The sequence below is a fragment of the Scyliorhinus canicula genome, chromosome 16 (assembly GCF_902713615.1).
Source record: "Scyliorhinus canicula chromosome 16, sScyCan1.1, whole genome shotgun sequence".
Taxonomy (NCBI): domain Eukaryota; kingdom Metazoa; phylum Chordata; class Chondrichthyes; order Carcharhiniformes; family Scyliorhinidae; genus Scyliorhinus; species Scyliorhinus canicula.
The window spans coordinates 115,159,232-115,184,670 of record NC_052161.1 but is presented as its reverse complement, the minus strand read 5'-3'; the positions used below and the strand labels follow the sequence as shown (position 1 = coordinate 115,184,670).

Below are 25,439 nucleotides of genomic sequence, written 5' to 3'. Positions count from 1 at the left end.
TGCTGAGTGTATTTCCTGTTGGCTGATGACATCAGGGCTTTTATGTAGGAGTCTGTAGCTGGGTGTAATGCTTATCACAGGATTAGGGGCCGGATAAAGCAAACATCTCAATAATTAGCTCAATTTTATGGCCACACCACGTGGGTGGGGGTTAGCGAGGCGTTGGAAAATGCGACGAACCATTCAAAAGTCCATTGATTTTGGTGGGAGTGGGAAATCCTGCTGGTGGGAAAATTCCAACCAGCCAATTGCAATGTATTCATCTAATGTAATGTGTGGAGGAGTTACTGAAAACTGTTATTAGGGAGAGTGATTGTGCATGTTGATTGATATTATGGCTGGATTTTTCGTCCATTCCACCATCGGGATTTCTGGTCCCACCAATGTTTAGCCCCCACTGTGGGATCCCCGACAGCGGGGGGGGGGGGGGGTGGGCGGCTGCATACAATGGAAAACCCCATTGACAGCGACGGGACCAGAAGATCCCGCCACTAGCCAATGGTGAGTTGGCTCCGCCGCCGCCCAAACACACCAAGGGTGTGAAAATCCCTTCCTATTGATTTGTAAATGCTAAATCATATCGCACGAACCTAGATGAAAATGGAGAGACATGGTGGCACGTTGGAACAGAGGACAACACCACTGCTCACGGTGCCGAGAATCCGGGTTCGATCCCAGCCCCGGGTCATTGCCCGTGTGGAGTTTGCACATTCTCCCTGTGTCTGTGTGGGTCTCACCCCCACAACCCAAAGACATGCAGGGTAGGTGGATTGTCCACGCTAAATTGCCCCATAATTGGGAAAATAAATAATTGGGTACTCTGAATTGATAGTTTTTAAAAGTGGACAGAGGCAGGGCTGGAGAGGGTTATGGACTTGTACTCAGAAGGGAGGTTTGTGGGTCTGGATGAGCAGCAGGAGGGTGTTGAGTTACATTGGGGTTGTGAGTTTAGGTATATGCAGGTGCGGGTTTTCACGCGGAAAGAGTGGAGTGTGTTTCCCAGGTTGCCGGAGAGTTGGAGCAATGTCTGTTTCCGGATGAGCTGGGGAGGGTAGGATAGGAGATATATACGGGTGGTTGAGGAAGCAGGGTGGAGCGCAATTTGTGATGACCAAGATCAAATGGGAAGAGGGGTTGGGGTGGGAAATAGGCTGGGGAATGTGGTGCGAGGTGATGCAGAGGGTGAACTCAACCAACTCCTGCGTGACGATGAGCTTGTTTCAGTTCAAGGTGCTGCAAAAGGTACATATGACTCGGGGGTGGATGAGCGAGTTCTTCCAGGGGCTGGCCAATGAGTGCGAGAAGTGTGGGTGAGGGCCAGCGAATCATGTTCTGGTGTTGCAAGAAGCTGGAGAGATAGTTGGAGGCGGTGTTCGGGCACGATCTAGGATCTTGCTAAGTTGGAAGTCAGATGGGCTTCCGGTCTGCACCATGGAGTGAGTGATCACACACACGGCAGCTCCTGCTAAGATCACAGAAAAGAGCTCTTTTTTAAGCAATATGGAGTGGAATTTTTATGAAAAAGTATAGGTGAAATATTGGAGGAGTATTTTCCCCCAGGAATGATATGTTTCTGGGTTTCCAGTCCCGCAGAAACAGTGTAGGATTTGGCTGGGGCTGCAGCAGAGAGACAAAGCCTATTCAGCAGGCAGGTGGGGGAAGGGCTGTGTTAGAGGCCTCAAGCTGACCTGAGGGCCCTTGTGAAAGCTGGATTCTAGCAGCAAAGAAAACAACTGTAAAAGATCTGATCAAGGGCTCTTTTAAGGGCCCGCAACGGCGCTGATTTGATTTTTCCCCAGGTGGGAACGCAGCCTTGGCGTTTGGCAGCCGGTGGATGGGCTGGACTAGAAGTGGAGCGACCAGAAAATCAACTTTGCAGCAGAAGAAGGTGCGAGGCAAAAAGGACAAGATGGCGGCGGGTGGGGAACCGGCAGCGTGGCAACAGTGGGCGAGGGAGCAGCAGGAGCTGCTGCTGCGCTCCTTCCAGGAACTAAAAGCTGAGATCCTGGAGCCGTTGAGGGCATCGCTGGAAAGGCTCGGGGCGACTCAGACAGCTCAGGCTGCGGAGATTCGGGAGCTGCAGCAAAAGGCTTCAGAGAACGAGGACAAACTCCTCGGCCTGGCGGTGAAGGTGGAGTCGCACGAGGCGCTTCACAAGAAATGGTTGGCAAGGATGGAGGAGATGGAGAACCGCTCCCGCCGGAAGAATCTGCGGATTTTGGGCCTTCCGGAGGGGCTGGAAGGTTCGGATTTGGGGGCCTACGTGGTCCTGATGCTGAACTCGCTGATGGGCGCGGGGTCGTTCCGGGGACCCCTGGAGCTGGAGAGTGCCCATCGGGTGCGGCTGCGGAAGCCCAGGCCGAACGAGCTTCCCAGGGCGGTGCTGGTCCACTTTCAACGCTTGGTCGACCGTGAGTGTGTGCTTCATTGGTTGAAGAGGGAGAGGAGTAACAAGTGGGAGAATACGGAGATCAGGATTTACCAGGACTGGAGTGCGGAGGTGGCGAAGAGAAGGGCTGGGTTTAACCGGGCGAAGGCAGTGCTCCACAAGAAGGGGGTCAAGTTTGGCCTGTTACAGCCGGCACGCCTGTGGGTCACTTATAAAGACCGGCAACTTTATTTTGACTCCCCGGAGGAGGCCTGGACTTTTGTCCAGGCAGAGAAGCTGGACTTGAACTGAGGACTGGGGGCTGGGGAATGTTTAACGCAGCCCGGAGGCTTTGTCCTCCTTGATATCCTTTCGCTCTTTTTGGTTCTATTGGACGATGTTTTTTTTTTGCTGTCTTGCCTTTTCTTTTCTGCTTTTCGGGACTGTTATCTGTTTACTTGGGTGTTTTATCATATCGTGTTGGGATTTTTATTATTTCACTGGTTACGGGTTTGGGTGGGGTTCGCGGCCCTGTTGGGTCATGTGCCTGTCTTCCCACATTTTGGGTCGGGGGCGGGGCTTGGGATGGGGGGCGCGAGCCTGTCTCCCGCGCTGGAGAAGCAGGGAGCGGGGTCGGCATTGGGGGAATGGTTGGGGGACACTGGGGAGGGTAATTGGGGTGGCGGGAGCAGCCGGGGTCAGCAGGAGTCGGCTGACTTACGGAAGTACAATGACCCCATTACGCAGCTACGGGGGGCCTAGCTTGGGGGGGAATGGAGAGGGTTGGGGTGGGGGAAGAGGGGGGGATACCGGGTTGCTGCTGGAATGGCCAATAACGAGCTGGAGCCTGCAGAGGGGATCAGGATGGCGGTCTGTTGCTGTGGGGAACGGGCTGAGCGGGGGGGCACGGGCACGTGGCGGACTACAGAAGGGTGATGGCTAGTCGACGGGGGAGGGGGGGCGGGTGGCCCTCCGATCCGGCTGATCACCTGGAATGTGAGGGGACTGAATGGGCCGGTCAAACGGTCCCGCGTATTCGCGCACCTGAGGGGGCTGAAGGCGGACGTGGCTATGCTTCAGGAGACGCACCTGAAGGTGGCGGATCAGGTCAGGTTGAGGAAGGGGTGGGTGGGCCAAGTGTTTCATTCGGGGCTGGATACAAAAAACCGGGGGGGTGGCGGTCCTGGTGGGGAAGAGGGTGTCGTTTGAGGCGTCGAGTGTGGTGGCAGACAACGGTGGGAGGTACGTGATGGTGAGTGGCAAGCTGCAAGGGGAGCGGGTGGTGCTGGTCAATGTACATGCCACTAATTGGGATGATGCGGGTTTCATGCGGCGCATGTTGGGCCGGATTCCAGATTTGGAGGTGGGGGGCCTGATAATGGGGGGGGATTTGAACACGGTGCTGGATCCGCCACTGGATCGATCCAGTTCCAGGACGGGTAGGAGGCCTGCGGCGGCTAAGGTGCTGAGGGGGTTTATGGACCAGATGGGAGGGGTGGATCCTTGGAGGTTCGCGAGGCCAAGGGCCAGGGAATTTTCATACTTCTCCCATGTGCATAAGGCCTACTCCCAGATCAACTTCTTTGTTTTGAGTAGGGCGCTGATTGCGGGGGTAGTAGACGCTGAGTACTCGGCGATAGCCATTTCTGACCATGCCCCGCATTGGGTGGACCTCGAGCTGGGGGAGGAGAGGGACCAGCGGCCGTTGTGGCGCTTGGAGGTGGGGCTGCTGGCGGACGAGGATGTGAGGGGGCGGGTTCGAGGATGCATCGAGAGGTACCTGGAGGCCAACGATAATGGGGAGGTCCGAGTTGGGACGGTATGGGAGGCGCTGAAGGCGGTGGTTCGGGGGGAGTTGATCTCCATTTGGGCCCACAGGGAGAGAGGGGAACAGAGAGAAAGGGAGAGATTGGTGGGGGAGATGGTGAGGGTGGACAGGAGGTACGCGGAGGCCCCGGAGGAGGGTTTGCTGAGGGAGCGGTGCAGCCTTCGTGCTGAATTCGACTTGTTGACCACCAGAAAGGCGGAGGCTCAATGGAGAAAGGCTCAGGGTGCGGTGTACGAGTATGGGGAGTAGGCGAGTAGGATGCTGGCACACCAGCTCCGTAAGCGGGATGCGGCTAGGGAGATTGGTGGAGTTAAGGACCGGGAAGGAAATGTGGTGCAGAGGGGGGTAGAGATTAATGGGGTCTTCAGGGACTTTTATGAGAGACTATATCGGTCCGAACCTCCGGCGGAGAAGGGGGGGATGGGGCGCTTTTTGGACCGGCTGAGATTCCCGAGGGTGGAGGAGGGACGGGTGGAGGGTCTGGGGGCGCCAGTTGAGCTTGAGGAGTTGGTTAAAGGGATAGGGAACATGCAGTCGGGGAAGGCGCCGGGGCTGGATGGGTTCCCGGTTGAATTTTACAAGGCGTATGCAGACCTGCTGGGCCCCTTCAACGAGGGCATCGTTTGCCCCCAACGATGTCTCGGGCGCTGATCTCCTTGATCCTTAAGCGAGACAAGGATCCCCTGCAGTGTGGGTCATCCAGGCCGATCTCACTCCTGAATGTGGACGCCAAGTTGTTGGCAAAGATCTTAGCCACGAGGATAGAAGATTGTGTGCCGCAGCTTATCCACGAGGATCAAACGGGGTTTGTGAAAGGGAGGCAGCTGAATACTAATATACGGAGGCTCTTGAACGTTATTATGATGCCGGCGGTGGAAGGGGAGGTGGAGATAGTGGTGGCGCTAGATGCGGAGAAGGCCTTTGATAGGGTCGAGTGGGGGTACTTGTGGGAGATGCTGGAAAGGTTCGGGTTTGGGGAGGGGTTTGTCAGTTGGGTGAGGCTGTTGTATGAGGCCCCGATGGCGAGTGTGGCCACGAATAAGAGGAGGTCGGAGTATTTTCGACTATACCGAGGGACGAGGCAGGGGTGTCCCCTGTCCCCCCTACTTTTTGCGCTGGCAATTAAACCCCTGGCTATGGCGCTGAGGGAGTCGGGGGATTGGAGGGGGCTGGTCCAGGGTGGGGAGGAGCACAGAGTGTCGCTCTATGCGGATGACCTATTGTTGTATGTGGCGGACCCGGTGGGGGGAATGCCGGTGGTGATAGGGATTCTCCGGGAATTTGGGGATTTCTCAGGGTATAAGCTTAACTTTGGGAAAAGCGAGCTGTTTGTGGTACACCCGGGGGACCAGGAGGGGGGGATTGGGAGGCTCACACTGAAAAGGGCGGAGAGGAGCTTCAGGTACTTGGGGGTTCAGGTGGCCAGGAGCTGGGGGGGCCTTGCATAAGCTAAACCTCACAAGGCTGGTGGAGCAAATGGAGGAGGAGTTTAAGAGGTGGGACATGCTGCCGCTGTCTTTGGCGGGTAGGGTGCAATCAGTCAAGATGACGGTGCTCCCGAGGTTTCTGTTCCTGTTCCAGTGCCTCCCCATCCTTATCCCGAAGGCCTTTTTCAGGTGGGTTAACAGGAGCATTACGGGGTTTGTGAGGGCACACGGGACTCCAAGGGTGAGATGGGTGTTCTTGGAGCGGGGCAGGGATGGGGGGGGCTGGCATTACCCAACCTCCGTGGGTATTATTGGGCTGCCAACGCAGCGATGGTGCGTAAGTGGGTAATGGACGGGGATGGGGCGGCATGAAAGAGGCTGAAGATGACATCCTGTGTGGGTACGAGCTTGGAAGCGCTGGCAACGGTGCCGCTGCCGCTCCCTCCGACGAGGTATACCACGAGCCCGGTGGTGGCAGCTACCCTCAAGATTTGGGGGCAATGGAGGCGGCACAGGAGGGGAGGTGGGGGCCTCGATGGGGCCCCCGATACGGGGGAATCATCGGTTTGTTCCGGGGAGAATTGATGGCGGGTTCCTGAGTTGGCACAGGGCAGGTGTCAGGAGGCTGTGGGACCTGTTCATAGATGGGACGTTTGAGAGCCTGGGTGAGCTGGAAGGGAAGTTCAGGCTCCCCCCGGGGAACACCTTTAGGTGCATGCAAGTAAGGGCGTTTGTCAGGCGGCAGGTGGCGGGGTGCCCCCTGCTGCCGCCGCGTGGGGTGCAGGACAGGGTGCTCTCGGGGTATGGGTTGGAGAGGGGAGGATCTTGGAAGTGTACCAGGTGATGCAGGAGGTAGACGAGGCCTCGGTGGAGGAGCTGAAAGATAAATGGGAGGAGGAGCTGGGTGAGGAGATTGAAGAGGGGACGTGGGCGGATGCCCTAGAACGGGTGAACTCCTCCTCTTCGTGTGCGAGGCTTAGCCTCATAGAGTTTAAGGTACTGCATAGGGCTCATATGACCGGGACAAGAATGAGCCGATTTTTTGGGACCGAGGACAGGTGTATTATGTGTTGAGGGTGTGTTGTTCCTTGTGTCTTAATAAAGCTTGTAGTCTCAAAGTTGGAGAAGATGCTTTATTGTGAATTTGTTCTGTCTTCAGAGCTTAACCTACGGCTACCTCAAATGCTGCCTGCCTGTGTCTGTGTCCTGCTACCAGTTCCCCTTCTGTGAAATGTGTCGTCACTTCCTGTTCCTGTGTATTTATAGCTCTCCCGTGCTCCCTCTAGTGCTTGCTCAGTTGTATTGTATCTACTCAGATCTACAATCACCACATCCCCCTTTTTTCTTTACATATTTTCTGTACATTGTTAAAGAAAATTGTACAAAACAGTTACTCATGATATGTGTGTCTGTACAAGTGATGGTGCTATTGCATATTTTACAAAGCCAATTTATATTTATGAGTCCAATCTTAATAAAAATATTTATGAGTCCAAACGTGATGAATTTGTTCACTGAGTTTTTTCTTTTGTTGTTGTTGACGTGGTGATATTGTTATTGCAACTCCGTTGTGAATGTTGTCGGTGTTCTTGTTATTTTAAGTAACCAATACGTCATCCCATGGTGTTTGCATGGTCGAACCACTGATGTTGACTGACATGGACTTTTTTCTGTACTGGTGGTATCGATTTAGTATGTCATCTGCCTTGAAAGCTGGTGTGCTTGCTTGTTCTGGAGCAGATGTGAGTTTGTGCGATTCGTTGTCATCCCATGGCATGTTTGTAGTCTTGTCATTGCTTTGCAGTGTGCTATGGCATTGTCCTTCATGTGCAGAGTTGTACCATTTTGTACAAGTCGTTGTTTCATTGCTGTTGTTTCTGTCGTTCCTGTCTTTGTTGTTTTCGTTGCCGTTCTTGTTGCTGTTTTTGTCATTTCTGTCTTTGTTGTTGTCGCTATCTTTGTTATGCTTCATGTTGGTTTTGTTGTTCTTCTTGTGGTTTTTGTCGTTGTGCTTGTAGTTTTTGTTGGTGCTGTTGTTGTTCTTGTTTCTGCAATGCTTCTTGAGATTTTTGTTGTTCATATCGCGCTTCATGTTGCTTTTGTTCTTGCTGTTGTTCTCAGTTCTGCTGTGCTTCTTGTGGCTTTTGTTTTTCTTGTTATGCTCAATGAGTGTCCCGTGTGGATAATTTGAGTCATTGTCACAGTTATTGGTGCGAGTGTCCTTTGTGGAATCTGTTACATTGAACGTTTCGTCTCGAGAATGGTGAGAATGATCTGATGTTGCAATGATGCTGGTGGCATCAGTCATTTGTGGTGGATTTGATTCGTCGTCTTTGCTTTCTTGGTGCTCCTTTTCTGGAGTCAAATTCTTCACGATTTCATTTGACGCGGTCTCTCTGGACTCGTGGTGCTCCTCTTCCGGAACCAAAATCTTCATGATTTCAATTGACGTGGTCTCTCTGGACTCTTGGCGCTCCTCTTCTGGAGTCAAAATCTTCATGGTTTCTGTTGATGTGGTCTCACTGGACTCTTGGTGCTCCTCTTCTGGAGTCGAAATCTGCATGGTTTCTATTGGCGCGGTCTCACTGGACTCTTGGTGCTCCTCTTCTGGAGTCAAAATCTGGATGGTTTCTATTGGCATGGTCTCTCTGGACTCTTGGGTGGCCCTACTCTGTGCTTCTGTACAGACAAGCTGAGAACTGTCAGTCTCGCTGTGACCCTGTACCTCCTGTATGTCGAGTGTGATCACCTTGTCACTGTTTTCGCATGCAGTGGGTAGATGTATATTGTCTTCTTCTTGATTATGTGAGCTTGGTAGACTTTTATAGTCTGCTTGCGGTTGCTCAGATACGGCGGGTTGACCTTCATGGTCTTGTTCATGCACAGTGTTCGCCAGGGAGTGTTTGCTTGCTTCCCTTTTGGAGTCTTTCATCACTCTCACTGTGGAGCCTGTCATCGCTCTCTCTGTGGAGTCTTTCTGTGCTCTCTGTGTGGCGTCGTCTTCGTCTTGGGTATTGCTGTCATCCAATGTATCGACGATCTGCCATGGCACCATGGTGTTGGATTAATCTACCACGAGTAGATTCGTGTTGAGCTTTGCGACCGTGTCGCTGATGCTGTGATCAGCATATCCGAATAACTCAGCCATGTCTGAGTAGTATTGTTCGAAAAACAAATCATCTTTTTTTGTGTTGGATTTTTTTTTGTTCTCTTCACTTTGGGTGGTGCAGACTGATTTTTCCAGGGTGTTGTAAGAGTTATTTTCAACTGCTGGTTTAAGTTCAGGCATTTTTCTGTCTTCTGAGGCAAGAACATTTGGTTTTACAGCTTTAAATATCTTGTTTTCAATTTTCGGTCATTTCCCTTTTAAGTGGGCGATCGTGACGTCATGCGTGGAATCGATTGCGCATGCGCAAATCGGCCTTCCTTTACTTTGCGGTTTTGTGTCCACTGCGCATGCGCATAACGATCCGCGACCAAAACGTTTTGAGACTGCACATGCGCGGCTTGCGCATGCGCACAACGATCAGCAACAAGAACTTTTTCTAAACTGCGCATGCGCAACTCGCGCATGCGCAGAACGCAAATCGGGTGATTGTAACTGCGCATGCGCGGCTTCTGTTTCCTGCGCATGCGCAGATTTTAGTTCTTTGTCTCCCAGAGACTGCAAAATGTGCTCCGACGCCATTTTATCGCAGATTTCAGCGGTTTTTTTTCCTGAAAGTTGCGAGTTACCTTTTCCTTTCGATCTGTACTGGATTTCAGCGTTTTGGCTTTGTGAAAAATTCAAGTTATTTCTTCTTTTTGATCTGTACTTTTCACTCACGATTTCTTGACTGAACCCTTTCTGTTTTGATAGTGATTGTTTGAGTTTTGCATCACTCAGTCTCTGTGCAGTTTGGCCTCTGGGCATACAGTGCTGTTCAAATTCCATACAGTACTCTTCAAATTTTTTTAGTATTATTTGTAAGTTGTTGCTGTCTTCAGCTTTTGAGTATTTAAATCCATTATATACTTTCCTAGCTTCATGTCCTGCGATGAGCATTGTTATTTTAATTTCGACTGAGGCTGCTGCTAAATCATTAGCTATGATATAAAAATCGAACATTTGTTTAAATATTTTCCAGACATTTCTTACATTGCCGGTCATGTCCAGCTGAGGTGGGCGTCCAACCCACATCCTTGAATAAGCGATGTCTTCCCAAGTCGAATGTCCAGTAGGAGTTTTTCTTGCCATTTTGGTCTTTCTGAGTCTGCAGCTGAGTTGTCTTGTTGTAAGCGTCTGAAGCCACTCCTGGTACCATGTGTTGTTCCTTGTGTCTTAATAAAGCTCGTAGTCTCAAAGTTGGAGAAGATGCTTTATTGTGAATTCGTTCTGTCTTCAGAGTTTAACTTATGGCTACCTCAAATGCTGCCTTCCTGTGTCTGTGTCCTGCTACCAGTTCCCCTTCTGTGAAGTGTGTCGTCACTTCCTGTCCCTGTGTATTTATAGCTCTCCCGTGCTCCCTCTAGTGCTTGCTCAGTTGTATTGCATCTACTCAGATCTACAATCACCACACAGGGAGCCCAGCAAACCATGTCCACATGTTCTGGGCATGCCCAGCGCTGGAGAAATTTTGGAAGGGTGTAGCAAGGACGGTATCGAGGGTGGTAGGATCCAGGGTCAATCCAGGCTGGGGACTCGCAATATTTGGGGTTGCAGTGGAGCCGGGAGTGCAGGAAGCGAAAGAGACCGGTGTTCTGTCCTTTGCGTCCCTAGTAGCTCGGCGGAGGATTCTTCTTCAGTGGAAGGATGCGAGGCCCCCAAGCGTGGGGGCCTGGGTCAACGATATGGCGGGGTTTATTAAATTGGAGAGGGTGAAATTTGCCATAAGGGGGTCAGTGCAGGGGTTTTTCAGGAGATGGCAACCACTCCTAGATCTCCTGGCACAACGGTAAAAACAAAAGGTCAGCAGCAGCAGCAACCGGGGAGGGGGGGGGAGGGTGTTGTCTCTTTGTTTTTGTTTGAATATCTGTTTTTTTGCCAATGGCGGGCGTTAATTTATTGTTTCTCTTTTGTATTTACGGCGGGGGGGGGGGGTCTGTTTTTTTTATTTGTTCTTAGAAATTTCTGTTATTGTTTTCTTTTTTGTGAAAATTTGAATAAAAATTATTTTTTTTAAAAGAAAAGTTGGAAGTCAGATACACCGCTGGAGGTGGCGGCTTGGCTGGGGACTTGTATGACTTCCCCAGGATGGAGAAGATTAAGTTGGAGTTGAGGGGGTCAGCGGAGGACTTGAAGTTGCGGTGGGGGTTGTTCATGATAGTGTTTCAGGAACTGTTCATCGCAGGGGCGGGTGAGAGGGGAAAAACTGTACAAACTGTGGACTATGATTGTATGGAATGTGTATTTCATACTTTACACATGTTCGGAATAAAGAACCTTTGGAAAAAAACTAACCTAGTTGAATTTTGAGGAAGGTATTAAAATGATAGCTCAAGTAGTGGACAGGTACTAAAATATTTAGAAGGCTTGAATCAGGAAGTATACATCGGCTTAGGAGGAGATACAGTCAAGTTTGCAGGACTGAACAGTCAAATGATAAAGACAGATTGCATAGACTTTTCTTGTATATCCTAGAGTACAGAAAAGTAAGGCAGGGACAAATTCAGTTGCTCCCTTCTCCAGAATCTCATTTCTTTTTGCCTAGTGTAATGGATAATGCAAAATTTCTGAAGGAATTCACAGCTTTCGTGGAAAAGGCAATGAGCAAGCTGACAATTTGTAACGAGGATGTGAACCGCGGTGATCGCTGGATCCAGGTAAAACACTGAACTCTAATATTCTGCAGTAAGATCTCTAGGAAAACAAAATCTTCTTATGGAAGTGCAGCAAAAAGTTCCTTTTGCCCCTCCTCAGTTGATCAGATGCAGCCCTACCTTTGTCTCCTTTCTCTTGTTCAGATACCAGGCAAGAACCCCAAACATCTTTTTTAAAATTTGTAAAACTGTAAGGAAAGGATACTTCGCCCCAGGCGTAATGACTCTGACCAATTGGTATCTTTTACGTTAAAACAAAGTTTAATTTAAACAAAGAATGAGCCACATTAACGGCAAGGAGATAGCTTCAGATATATCAGCTAAACATTTCTTAAACAAAAGGGAAACCTTGAACTTACCATCTATACCTGCTACTAACTCCAATTAAGCAACCCAATGTAGTTCAAATGCCACTTATAAATAGAGTTGACAGATTACTTACTTAGATGTGTAGAGACGTTTGGAAAGAGAAACCAGCGGCAGGATTCTCCGTTCCTGAGACTAGGTGTTGAGGCTGGAGCAGGATTTGTGGACTCCCACAACTGCAAATCTGGCGCCGCACCTGGACCAATTCAGCCATTTTTAAGGGGCTAGCACTGGCGCCATGTGGAACACAGTTGATTTCAATGAGAAACGATGCCAGATTCACAATTGGCACTTAGGAGGTCGACCAGCTGCAGCCGCATATAGATATTATAAACCCCACACACACCATCCCAGCCAACAAGATGGCACTGGTGGTGCTGGAGCGTGCCCACACAGCTGATGGGTCAGCTCTGGCCAGAGGGCACCAAGGGGGGGTGCCTGGGGCATGGCCCTAAGTTCACAGTGGGCAGTCAGTGGATTGCGCAGCTGCATGGCTGCCGTGCAGGCTGCGGCAATGGTGGTCCGTGTCAATCCACCCCGGCCCCACAGTCCATATCCTGACTACCCGCCGCTACTCACTCCGACCCTGGCAGAAGCCTCATGCAGATAGTGGCACAACTGTCAGCAAACAATGGCCATGCTGGACACTCTCTGTGCCCCTTCTCTCTTCCTCAGCAGCCATGACGCCGGTTTCACGATTTTTAAAAACACAAGTGAACCTTGCCGTCAGGAATACAGTCCATTGGATGTGTAGAATCGCGGAGACCCCTGAGGATACCGGGTTGGGCCTGCTAATGATATGCCAATAGTGTTTACTGTACGTGCGAAGTGGCGATGGAGAATTGCAATTTGGCTTGAAATTGGAGCCCGCAGCAATTTTGGCGTCGGAACCGATTCTACGCCCAATCACGTTTCCTGATTCTGGTGTCGGCCAACAGAGATTTCCACCCCAGATCTAGTATACTTCTGTTCAACCAGAACCATTTGGAAAACTGCTGTTCAACTTAAAATCCGATATCAAACTGCAAAACTACACAGACCTTGCTCCTCCCATCAATATCATCTGATCAATAATCTTTATTATTGTCACAAGTATGCTTACGTTACCACTACAATGAAGCTACTACGAAAAGCCCCTAGTCGCCACACTCTGGCGCGCGTTCCGGTACACTGAGGGAGAATTCAGAATGTCCAATTCATGTAACAAGCACTTTTAGCCCTTGTGGGAGGAAACCGGAGCACCCAGAAGAAACCCACGCTGACACATGCAGACTCCGCACAGTGACCCAAACTCACTTAACCGTGCAAAGCTGGGTGGGACACAGATCACGATGTCTCATGAGATCTGATTAGATCTCACGAGGTGTAACAACCATTAGGAATCCCGGGGGTGGCCTCTCTCAGGATCAACTGGCTGAATCCTGCCCTGATTCCAGCGGGATGGGGACGGTAAATCATACCCATAACATATATCAATTCCTACGTTCATCATATCCTCCTCCTACTTTACATTGAAGGGTGCTAAATAGCTCTCAATATGCCTAGGGAGCTTAATGCCCTTTATGGGCCAGATCAGACCTCTTTAAATATCTCAAGCAGAATCCTCAGCTTCAGTCCTCAGAAAATTAACAGATTGAAATGTCCTAAATTGAAATAGCCGCAAAATCTCCCGATTCTCCTCATTGTCCATTCTCACCAGACTCAAGTTCAAATCTGGAAGCAGCTTGTTGATTCACTGCTAGCTATTCACGAAAGCCCGGGCCTGTCTGTTCTAGATCGGCCCCTCTGTCCAATGTAATTAGAGACAGGATGATGGACTATGTGACAATTAATGATGTAATCCAACCTTATTTTGTCTGTCCTGTGCTGCGTTCTATGATGGCGGGAAGGGCGCCCCCTTCTGTTTGCCTCACTTTGTATTTCTTTGTCTTTTTCTACCTTGCCTTTCTGAGGCTCTGCAAGCTGATCTTTCTTTCTTTCAGGACGAAATTGAGTTTGGTTACTCAGAAGCTCCTCACAAAACCTTCCCCATTGTGTTTGATTCTCCTCGAAATCGCGGACTGAAGGATTTTCCCTACAAAAAACTCCTGGTGAGGCACAATGTTTCTTGGCGTTCAGCTTCAGAATATTATTTTATCCCAACACTGACCTTGCTCTGCTCTTTTTGTGGTCGTACATTCCACGTGTGTCTTGAGATGTATTCAAGTGTGAAGGAAAAGATAAATAAACAAGCCCACGAGCAGCTGTGTCTGAACCATTAAGCTGTTGAATGGATGCTTAGCATTTCAAAGGATCTCAGGGGTATTAAGCACTTTGCAAGTTCCGGTCGGCACGGGATGGGTAGCCTGCTGTGGGTGGTGGCATGGCGACGGATCAACCAACGCTCCATTCTCTGCCCGATCAGGATTCCTGGTCACAGTGGGAGAGAATGGAGAATCCTGGCCAAGATATTCCCTTCAAAATTCCAGATACCAACTTGATTACTAATTAGGTGGATTACCTACCACTCACCGATGATGTAGCGATATTTCTGCCCACAAAGCATGGAAATCTCATTTAAATATATTTTAATGATTTTAAATATCATTAAAGGGCAAACCCCATTGTTCCCCCCTCACTAAATATTTAAACCTCACCAGCGTGATGTGATGTCAGCTAGGTTCAGAACATCTTTATATGAGGGGATCCGGCTCGTGGTGCTAAGGTCGCAAAAGCGTCCGAGAGGAACATGCCGAGGCACTGCCTCCTGGCACAGGTTGGCCAACCTGGCAGTGCCAACATGTGCCTGGGGCAGTGCCAAGGCAGTCCTCTGGGCAGCCCTGTTGTTGGTGGGGGGGGGGGGTCGTGTTATGTGTGGAGGGGGAGGGAGAGCGTGAGGCAGTTGAATTGGGAAACTTGACTGTGACGGCTGGCGGGCAGTTAGGTGGGAACCTGGTATTGATTGAGGGGAGCGGGCAGCGAGTGGGCAGTTGGAGTGGAACAAGCATTGAGGGGGAAATTAAGGCAATACTGTCATGGTGGTTGTTAGGGGGAGCACGGAGAACCGTTGATAATTGTGCAGTGGGGGGAGGGAGAGCCCATGACAATTGTGCCATTAGAGGGGGGTGGGCTCCTGATAGCTTTCTGGTATTTGGTAGGGGGGGGGGGGGGGGGTGCTGGGGGGGATTAACAGTGCCGTCGAATGTTGTTCGATGAACGTTGGAAACTTCAAAGTAATAAATTAGCATTTCATTATCAGGATCATAAGTCGGAATCACACCCTCTCTCAAAATTGCATCGTTTGTTCAACAATGTGGCCAATGTGAAATAATGCGTGTATCAAGTGAACAGTACACCCCAGGGAGCTCAGAGGTGGGCACAACGCTCGGGGTTGGGGGGGGGGGGGGGGGGGGGGGGGGGTCAGACCCGGGATAGTGCCATGGTTTATGCCATAATAATGCCAGGCAGTGCCAGGGAAGCCAGCTTGTTGCCAGTGGATGGTGGCAGTACACCTGGCTGAAGGTTGTTTCCTAGTGTACCTACTGTGCACTGAAGTGGCCTTTAAAAATGGAACCAAGATCATTTATTCCCTGAATTGATGGATACAACATGAAACTCCTGTCTCCTTTCATTTTCTTCAAAGTCCCGCACTATATGGTGGAAAAAGCTGTTATCTTGTTATCGAAGGCCTCAATGCACTTTTCATGCCTTTGCCAAAATATCACCCTAAGAAACCAAAAGCTAGGTTTATCAATCGTAAACCTACATTTAAATATGGAGACATGAACTACGTATTATATGCTGGAGGTTCTACCATGTGACATCCGGTCCCCATGCTTTACAATTGGATGCATAAAACATCAATCGCTGCAACAAGCTTCATTATTTGTAAATTCAATGATTTTTCGGCAGCATAGTGGTGAAGTGGTTGTAGTCATTTCATGGTTGTGATGTAATTCACTGACTGACCACAAGGAGTCTTATTTGTATATAAGTAAATGTTAGAGTTAGGTAACCTCAGTCTGACTAGGGAGCTGCGAGACGTTGCTTCTGCATGTTCATATTGTTATTCATCTGTTGCTTTGTATATAGTTGACCCACAATTAATGTTAATAAATCATTTATAGCTTTAGCTACACGTATTCTTGTAATTTAAATCAGGCCACCCGACAAGACCATTACAGTCGTTAGCACTGCTGCCTCACAGCGCTGAGGACCCGGGTTCAATCCCAGATCCCAGCCCCGGGTCACTGTGTGTGAAGTTTGTACGTTCTCCCCGTGTTGCGTGGGTCTCACCCCCACAAAGCAAAGATATGCCAGGTAGGTGAATTAGCCACACTAAATTGGCCCTTTATTGAAAAAAATTCAATGATTTTTTGGCGGTCAGGAATTGGCCTATTTCCCATAGAACATAGAACAGTACAGCACAGAACAGGCCCTTCAGCCCTCGATGTTGTGCCGAGCAATGATCACCCTACTCAAACCCACGTATCCATCCTATACCCGTAACCCAACAACCCCCCCCCCCCCTTAATCTTACTTTTTAGGACACTACGGGCAATTTAGCATGGTCAATCCACCTAACCCGCACATCTTTGGACTGTGGGAGGAAACCGGAGCACCCGGAGGAAACCCACGCACACACAGGGAGGACGTGCAGACTCCGCACAGACAGTGACCCAGTCGGGAATCGAACCTGGGACCCTGGAGCTGTGAAGCATTTATGCTAACCACCATGCTACCGTGCTGCCCTGAATCTCCCATATTTTGTTAGAACTAATAAATGAAAGCATGTCAAGAAATTGAAAAGCACACATTTTATGTAAGTCCCTTAAGATTTGTCTTTTGGGTTGTTTGAAGCAGTGTTCAGGAGATGAATGTTTAATTGCTGGAGATTCCAGAGCAATCCCAACTATCAATTGACCTTCAAATGCAGGTTAATTCTCCAGAGAGCATCAGAGGATAGTAGTCATCAGGAATGCTTGATGGTAGAAGAGAGAGAAGTCCACTGTGCATCTAGCCCAGGTTGACCATGACTCAGGAATGCTAAATACGGGCAATACAGAGTGCTTTGTTCTGCATTTAACTCGTCATTTATGATCCGAGTGTTTAATAATGTTAAAAAAAATGTGCGGGGAAATTTTTCCTTTCTCCTTGATGAACACAAAAATTCATCGTTAGTGAAATTATTATCTATGAATCTGTTGTATGCTTTGGCCTGGTAGGTTACGTAACTGAGGCCAATAGCCATAGAGTTCGGACGGCAACATTCTTACAAATTATTGGTCTGTAAATATTAAGATATCAACTAGATTTAGAACTCTATCGTTGATGAACTGATTTTCAAAGTAGTATCAATTTGAATACAATCTCATCTATTATTGTGTATTTATCTAGGGCCCGGATTTTGGACATGTAACCAGAACAGCTGATGTGGTCAACAGCCTGGATTCCTTTGGAAATCTAGAGGTCAGCCCTCCAGTAACGGTGAATGGAAAGGAATATCCAATGGGAAGGATTATCATCGGAAGTGCTTTTCCTACGTAAAACATTTTATTAATTTTGGAAGGAAGGAAAACAAGATTGAGAGTTCTTGCCTCTCTCCCAGTGTCTACGTGGGTTTCACCCGCACAACCCAAAAAATTGGAGGTTTCATGGATTGGCCACACTAAATTGCCCCTTTATTGGAAAAAGATAATTGGGTACTCTTAAGGGGTCGGGCTCCACGGACCACGTGACCGGCTCGTGGCCAATTGCGTGAGAGAACGCAACCCTCAGCCAATGGGGAATTTGCGCAGGCACTGGGAGCAGGACCCCGGGCAGTGTGGACCAGGGTGCCGAAGTGTTAAGACCTGTTATAATCGGGTTCTGTGCCTGTTACTTAACTGCCTTTGCCTTTCATTAGTAAACCCCTTTGTTAATTACTGGAAGCCTTCAGTGTATGTCTCGAGCCATCACATTGGCAACGAGGTTAAAGTTTTCGATCGCAGCTGTCAGACGTCCTGATTGAGGGGGGAAGAAAGGAGCAGTTGAGACAATCGAGAAGCACCAGCAAATGTCAGAATCATTCAAACTGTGAGTGGAAATACTTATCATTGGTAAACTAGACTCATTTGCTCAAGGGGCTGAGGATTGGAGTCAGTACATCGACGGCTCCACTTTTTTTAGAACTCGAACGAGATCACAAGCAAGAATGAGCAGAAGGTGGTGCTTCTAACAGTTTGTGGGCCCCAAACCTAAAATCCCGGGAGTCACCCAACTCAAAGACATTATACCAGATAGTGAAATTGGTCAAAGAACATTTTAACCCAAGGTCCTTGACTATCCTCCAACATTATAAGTTTAACTCTGCAGTGAGGGACCATGACGAGTCTCTCAGACTTCACATCTAGGCTTCGCCAGCTTGTTGAGTACTGTGACTATGACAATATTAGTAAATTTGATCGAGAGAGCTCAGGTGACAAGAGTGTACCGAAAAAGACGCCACTGAGCTCCAAAACATACCTGATGGGGAGGCTAACCAAGTATGGGGTGGCATGGCCATGAGGTCTGCGACAGGATAAAACGGCACAGGGGAAAACCAGACAGGATCCTCGGGACCAGTTTGGAGTCAAAGGATCAGGAAAAATTCAAACCAAGTCAAAAGCAGACTATTATAATTGTGGGGGAGATCATCCCCAGGAGATCTGTCATGTTCGGGAGATTGTGTGCTCCAATGCAACTGAAGGGGGCACACTCAAGGAAGGCCAAACGCGCCAATGCAAAAACAACAACAGGAGCAGCAGCAATCCACAACGCCATTGAACATAGTGGGGAAGAAGAGTATGCAATGTATTAGTTGAATGCAGTCTAATTGAATAAGACGGCCCCGACTGAAATTGTCTTACGGGTAAACGACAAATCAATTAAAATGAATGTTGACACCAGGGCGTCAATAACCGTAGTGGGGGAGCAGACATTCCAATATCTTTGTGCAGGAACTCAAGACTTTAAGCTTGAAGATTACTATAGCCAAGCTTTCCACATGCACCAGGGAAATTTTGAATTCTTGGAGCCACCAAGACACCAGTGGCTTACGAAGGGCAGGAGGCTAATTTGCCTTTGGTTGTAGTGGGAGGGTATAGATCCAGTCTGATGGGAATTACTGGTCACGGAGGATTAGGCTCAATTAGCTGAAAATTTTCAAACTGTCCAACAGGGTCCTCCAATAAGGAGGTATGAAGATTCTTCCACAAGGAACTGAGCTGGATTAAAGGTGTCAAAGCCAAAATCTATGTAAATCGGATTCAATGCCCAAGTTCTTCAGAGCAAGACCAGTGTTATTTGCACGGCACCAGAACGTTGAAGCAGAGCTAAAGAGATTGGAAGAGCTGGACATAATCAAGCTAATTCAGAGTGGGTGGCACCAATAGACCCGGTCCTTAAACTAGATTGTTCAATAAGGATTTATGGGGACTATAAACTGACCATGAACTCCTTCCCTAAAAGCACAGTGGATGTACCAACACCTCGGAGGGCAGCAGTTTAAGAAGGCAACTCGCCATCACCTTCTGAAGGGCAACTAGAGATGGGCAATGAATGCTGGCCTAACCAGCGGCGCCCACATCACATAAATGAATTGTTAAAAAAAAAAATCAGACTGCCCAAGTCAATCAGTATCTGATTCCCCGAATCAAGAACCCCTACGCTCACTTGGCAAGGGGCCTTACCTATTCAAAATTGGACCTTAGTGACTAGAGTTGGATGAGGGGTTTCAGAAGTTTGCCACAATAGGCCTCTTTTAATATACTAGACTACCATTTGGCATCGCTTAATCCAGCACTATTTTGGATTTGAGACCAAGAAAAGATCAGCCATGATCTGATTGAATGGCGGAGCAGGCTCAAATTGCCTACTTCTGCTCCTAATTCCAATGTTCCTATGTTCCAATTTACGATGGAAAATCTCCTCCATGGAATTTTCAAGGTGACTCCGGCACTATCCCAGAAGAACCTATGGTCACCCTAATAATAATAAGAATCTTTATTGTCACAAGTAGGCTTACATTAACACTGCACAGTAGGACAGTGGTTAGCACTGTTGCATCCCAACTCCAGGGTCGCAGGTTCCATTCCCGGCTTGGGCCACTGTCTGTGTGGAGTCTGCATGTTCTCCGTGTCTGTGTGGGTTTCCTATGGGTGCTCCAGTTTCCTCCCATAAGTCCCGAAAGACGTGCTGTAAGGTAATTTGGACCCAAACAGGCGCAGAATGTGGCGACTAGGGGTTTTTCACAGTAACTTCATTGCAGTGGTAAATGTAATCCTACATTAAGGACAGTAGGAATATGTATGCTTGAATGTCCTAGGCCCATGTAGCAGAGCCTGATGTCCACTTGTTTTTGACCACCTTGCCTCTGGACCAAGACCTTCCTCCATCAAGTCTGTCTGGTAGCAGGTGTGCAACAGGCACCTCATGTTAAAATAACTCACACATAGGCATTTCCACCCCTTTAAAAGAAGTTTGAGACCTGGAACATTAGCATCCTCATGGACAACCCCAATAGCAGCAGACCGGAACAACATACTGGTATTGTTGTTTGGGAGCTCAGGCGTTTCAACGGTAACATTGCTGCTCTAAGAGAGACCCAGTGGCCAGGTGAAGGCCAGTTCAAAGAACAAGGTGGCAGTTACACTTTTTTCTGGATAGATAAACCAGAAGATGATCGCTGCCTCCATGAGGGTGACTTAGCCATTAAAAACAAACTAGTTGGCCATCTCAGTGTGCCCAAACAGTCCAACAGAAATGGAAGAGCAGATATGTAGGCAAATTTCAGAGAAGTGTAAAAATAATAGGGTACTGATAGTGAGGGATTTCAACTTCCTCAACATTAACTGGGATACTCATAGTGGGAAAGGTTTAGAAGGAGCGGACTTCGTAAAATGCATCCAGAATGTTTTAAGCCAGTACGTAGAAGGACCTACAAAAGAGGGGATGGTCCCGGACTTAATTTTCGGTAACGAACTTGAGCAGGTGATTGAAGCATCAGTGGGAGAACATTTTACAGACAGTGATCTTAACTCCATTAGATTCAAGATTGTTAAGGAAAGGGACAACAATAGGCCTGAGATCAAAGTTCTAAACTGAGGGAAGGCCGATTTTAATAAGATCAGATTGGATTTGGCCAGAGTGGACTGGGATGGACACTTTTAGGTAAATCTGTGACAGAACAGTGGGATGCATTAAAGAAGGAAATAGGGAGAGTGCAGGGCCAACATGTTCCAATAAAGAAAAATGGTAGGACCAACAAATCCAGTGAATCCTGGATATGGAGGGATATACATCATTGGACAAGGAGAGAAAGGGAGGCTTATGTCAGATATTGAGGGCTCAAAACAACAGAAGCCCTCAAGGAGTATAGAATGTGCAAGAGGAAACTTTAAAATGAAATTAGAAGAGCAAAAAGGCGACATGAAAGGATACTGGCAGGTAAAATAAAGGAAAATCCTAATGTTATGGGCCAGGGTTTAGAGAACCTCAAAGTGTATCATGGAGTTCACCTGACCCACAACTTTTAATAGATTGTGGTATGGGGAGCACACGGCCCACTCTACAGGTGTGGTACAGCAGAAATCGAAAAGTACTTTTTAAAGAAAAACAATGTTTATTCTATGAACTCAAGTTAACCTTTTTAAAACATACAGTGAACATCTTAGCAACCATCAATTCAAATACAACCCCCAAAGAATACAACACTAAGTAATCCTTAATAACTTCCCAAACAACATTCGGAAGACAAAAGAAACACCTTTTAACAGAAGCACATCAGGTTTACATTCCCTACTGAGAACATTTATAAGTCTGAATTCACCAAATGATCAAGAGATAGTCTTTTCATGGCAGAGAGAACAGTACACCTGTTTTGTCTGGCTTCAGCTCCAACACTGAAAACAAAACAAAAAAAACACACACCCAAGCTTTTCTCAAAGTGAAACTAAAAAGCAGAGCCAGAGCTCAGCTCCACCCACAATCTGACATCACTGCAGTAACATGAGCAGCCAAACATTTCTTAAAGTGACATTCTCATGACACTAAGTTGTTTTACAAGTACATTATGGGTAAAAGGATAATTAGCAGTGGTAATTTGTGCCTGGAGCTGGAGGATGTCGGTAGGGTTCTAAATGAATACTTTATGTCAGTGTTCACTCGTGAGAGAGGCAGTGTGGGTATAGAAATCAAGAAGAAGGACTGTAATAAAATCAAAAAGATTAACATTGACAGAGAGGAGGTTCTGAGTTGTCTGGCAGGCTTAAAGGTAAACAAATCTGAAATGCCAGATGAAATGTATCCCAAGCTGCTGAGTGAAGCAAGGGAGTAAATAGCAGGGGTGCTGGCAATAATCTTCAATTCCTCTCTGGCCACAGGCGAGGTGCTGGAGGATTGGAGGATAGCCAATGTGGTACCATTATTCAAGAAGGGCGGAAGGAATAAACCAGGAAACTATGGTCCAGTCACTCTAACCTCAGTGGTGGGGGAACTAACGGAAGAAATTCTGAGAGCCAGAATTAATCCGCATTTAGAGAGGCAGGGATTATGGAGAGGCAGGGATTAATCAAGAACAGTCAGAGTGGTTTTGTTAAGAGGAGGTAATATCTGACCACCTTGATTTGAGTTTTTCGAAGAGGTGACCAGGTGTGTAGAGGAAATGCATTTGAACTAGTCTTGATTGAACATCAGCAAGGCTTTTTATAAGGTCCCACATGGGAGACTGATTGCGAAGGTAAGAGCCCATGGGATCCAAGGAAATTTGGCAAATTGGATCTCAACTTGCCTGAGTGGCAGAAAGCAGAGGGCAATGGTCGAGGGTGTTTTTCTGACTTGAAGCCCGTGTCCAGTGTGGTCCCACAGCGATCAGTGCTGGGGCCCTTGCTGTTTGTGCTTTATATAAGTGATTTAAATATGAATGTAAGAGGACTGATCAGTAAGTTTGCAGATGGTACAAAAATTGGTAGTGTGGTAAATAGTGAGGAGGATAGCCTTTGATTATAAAAGGATATAGCCGGGATGGTCAGATGGGCTGATCAGTTGCAAATGGAATTCAATCCGGATAAGTGTGGGGTGATGCACTTGGGCAGGACAAACAAGGCAAGGGAATACAGGATAAACTGCAGGACCCAGGGAAGCACCAAGGATCATAGGGGTCTTGGTGTGCATGTACACTGGTCCCTTGCAGAACAGGCGGATACAGTGGTTAAGAAGGCATATGGTACACTTGTCTTTATTGGCCGAGGCATAGAGTTTAAGAGCAGGGAGGTTATGCTGGAACTGTATAAAATGTTGGTTAGGTCACAGCTCGAGTATAGTGTGCAGTTCCGGAATCCACATTACAGGAGGGATGTGAGACCACTGGAAAATATGCAGAGGAGGTTTACCAGGATGTTGCATGGGCTGGAGAGTTTTAGTTATGAAGAGAGATTGGATAGACTTGGATTGTTTTCCTTGGAGCAGAGGAGACTGAGGGGCCGACATAGAACATAGAACAGTACAGCACAGAACAGGCTCTTCGGCCCTCGATGTTGTGCCGAGCAATGATCACCCTACTCAAGTCAACGTATCCACCCTATACCAGTAAGTAACCCAACAGCCCTCCCCCCCATTAACCTTTTAAAAAAAAAAAAATTTAAATATATATATTTTTAATGACTTGGTGGGCCGCATAAAGACATTTGGCGGGCCGCATCGCGGGCCATATAATCATGAGAGGCATAGACAAGAACAAACTTTTCCCCTTGGTGGCGTGATCAATGACCAGAGGGCATAGATTTAAGGGTCGGGACAGAAGGTTGAGAGGGTTTTTTAGGAAAAACCTTTTGCCCGAGACCTATTTCTACCAACCAGCCATCCTTCGGGACCCAAGCCAGCCAGCCTTTACAATCCGCGCCACCCGAACTTTGCGACCCACTATTCTCACTTACTTTTAATGTGACAGGTGAGTCTGCTTGATCCTCAATCTCACTTGCTTTGTTATTCAATGTTACATTTCTGATTATGACCTCAGCTGATCATTTAAGATCTCATTACATCCGTTGAAACCTTGGACTCGCCATGCAGTCTTCAAATGCCTTTGATGTTTTGAGGGTTTTAAACTTTCATTTGCCAATGCTTCCCTGCGTACAATACAAGTGGGCTGTCTTCTCTATCGGCAGGATCATCCATTTCGCGGATTTCCCGATGGCGTCAGGGTGCCCACAATGGGAAACATCATTGACTTGTTGGTGGGATGGAAGATCCCGCTGCCAACGAGGGCGTGGTGCACTAGAAAATGGGTGTGGAAGGACGGAGAATCCCACCATGGGCTTTGCATCCTGATTTGCAATAGCAGAATAAACCCACACCTCAAGTAATCATATTTATGCTGCTTTGTTCCGGTTTCAGCTTCTTCTTCATAGGTTGTTCACTACAGGCCCTGGAGTTCACACCAACACTGTGCTGGCAGCTGTAAAATGGAGGAATCTCTCTCGCACCCAGAACACGTGACGTCAGTATACGGGACGCATGACCTGCTCTCTGCCGCCGCTCCAGGCAGGAAGACTCCAGCGACTTTAAAAAAAAATTTGCTCCCGTGTCAGTGCACTGACGTCAAGAGGAGGCATTCTGCCCCACTGGGCTCTGGGCTTGTGCACTGCTGAGGGGGCATACATGCGGAACGGCTGGCATTCTGAAAGACGGTTGCCTCCGGCATTTTTAAAAGCTGTTCACGCCGTTGGGCACTACCTTCCGTGATTGGGAATATTGCAACGCATGGCCCTGCAATCGGGAACACTGTAACGCATGGCCATGCGATCGGGAATGCCACAATGCATGACCCCGCAATCCTCCTGACACCCGCCTGTGACCCTGGGTTTAATAATGACTGGCCTAGAACACAATCTTGTCAACACCTTGTTCCATCAGAGAGACAAATACAAGGCCTCATGGCAACACCATCTCCCCAAGCACTGGCAGCTGTTTGACTGTGTCATTCTCCGAGTGAGGGACCACAAGGACCATGTATCTTCCGTGTTATGACAGGATCTGTTGGGACACTGTTTAATCGCTCTGTGATCAACATCAATTTAGCCCCAAAACAGAACAGCAACAATGCCGCAGCAAAATCAACACCAAGACTCTCAAAGACTCTTGATAAGAGGGCCCTTTTCAGCCAGTGCCTCATTGCCAACCTGACAAAGCCCAGTGACCCAGACATGCAGAGTGTCCACAGCACCTGGCCTGCCCTCAAGACCTCCATAATCAGGACTTGCAAAGGGATGCTTGCTTACTCTTTTTTTTTAAAAAAATAATTTTTATTGAATTTTTCAAAATACAAACATTTTAACCCCCCCTACATTTACATTTAAATTATAACAAAACAAAGTCAAACCCCCCTACTTAACAAGAAAAAGAAAAAGAATCCCCCCCCCCCCCCTACCCGCGCATCCCCCCCTCCCCCCCCCCCCCCCCCGCCGGCGAACCGACAGTCAGACCAACTTATCATTTCTAGCAGCGTCCTCGGGCAGGCCTTGCCCGTGCCACCGCCGCTACCGTACTTCCTTCGTCGTTTTCCCCCCCCCCCCCCCCCCCCCCTCCCCCCCTCCCGCCCTCCCCTCCCCTCCCGGGTTGCTGCTGTCATGGCCTCAGTTTCTATCTCTGATCCAAG

General features: G+C 48.3%; 1 protein-coding gene across 1 annotated transcript in view; it reads left to right on the top strand.

The window, feature by feature from the left end:
* Positions 1 to 25,439, top strand: part of LOC119979524 (protein-arginine deiminase type-2-like) — a 95,079-nt gene that overhangs the window by 44,389 nt on the left and 25,251 nt on the right. Inside the window, exons 9-11 of the mRNA XM_038821890.1 lie at positions 11,314 to 11,425; positions 13,771 to 13,878; positions 17,165 to 17,310. Coding sequence (XP_038677818.1) covers positions 11,314 to 11,425; positions 13,771 to 13,878; positions 17,165 to 17,310 — 366 coding nt within the window. The remainder of the gene's footprint in view (positions 1 to 11,313; positions 11,426 to 13,770; positions 13,879 to 17,164; positions 17,311 to 25,439) is intronic.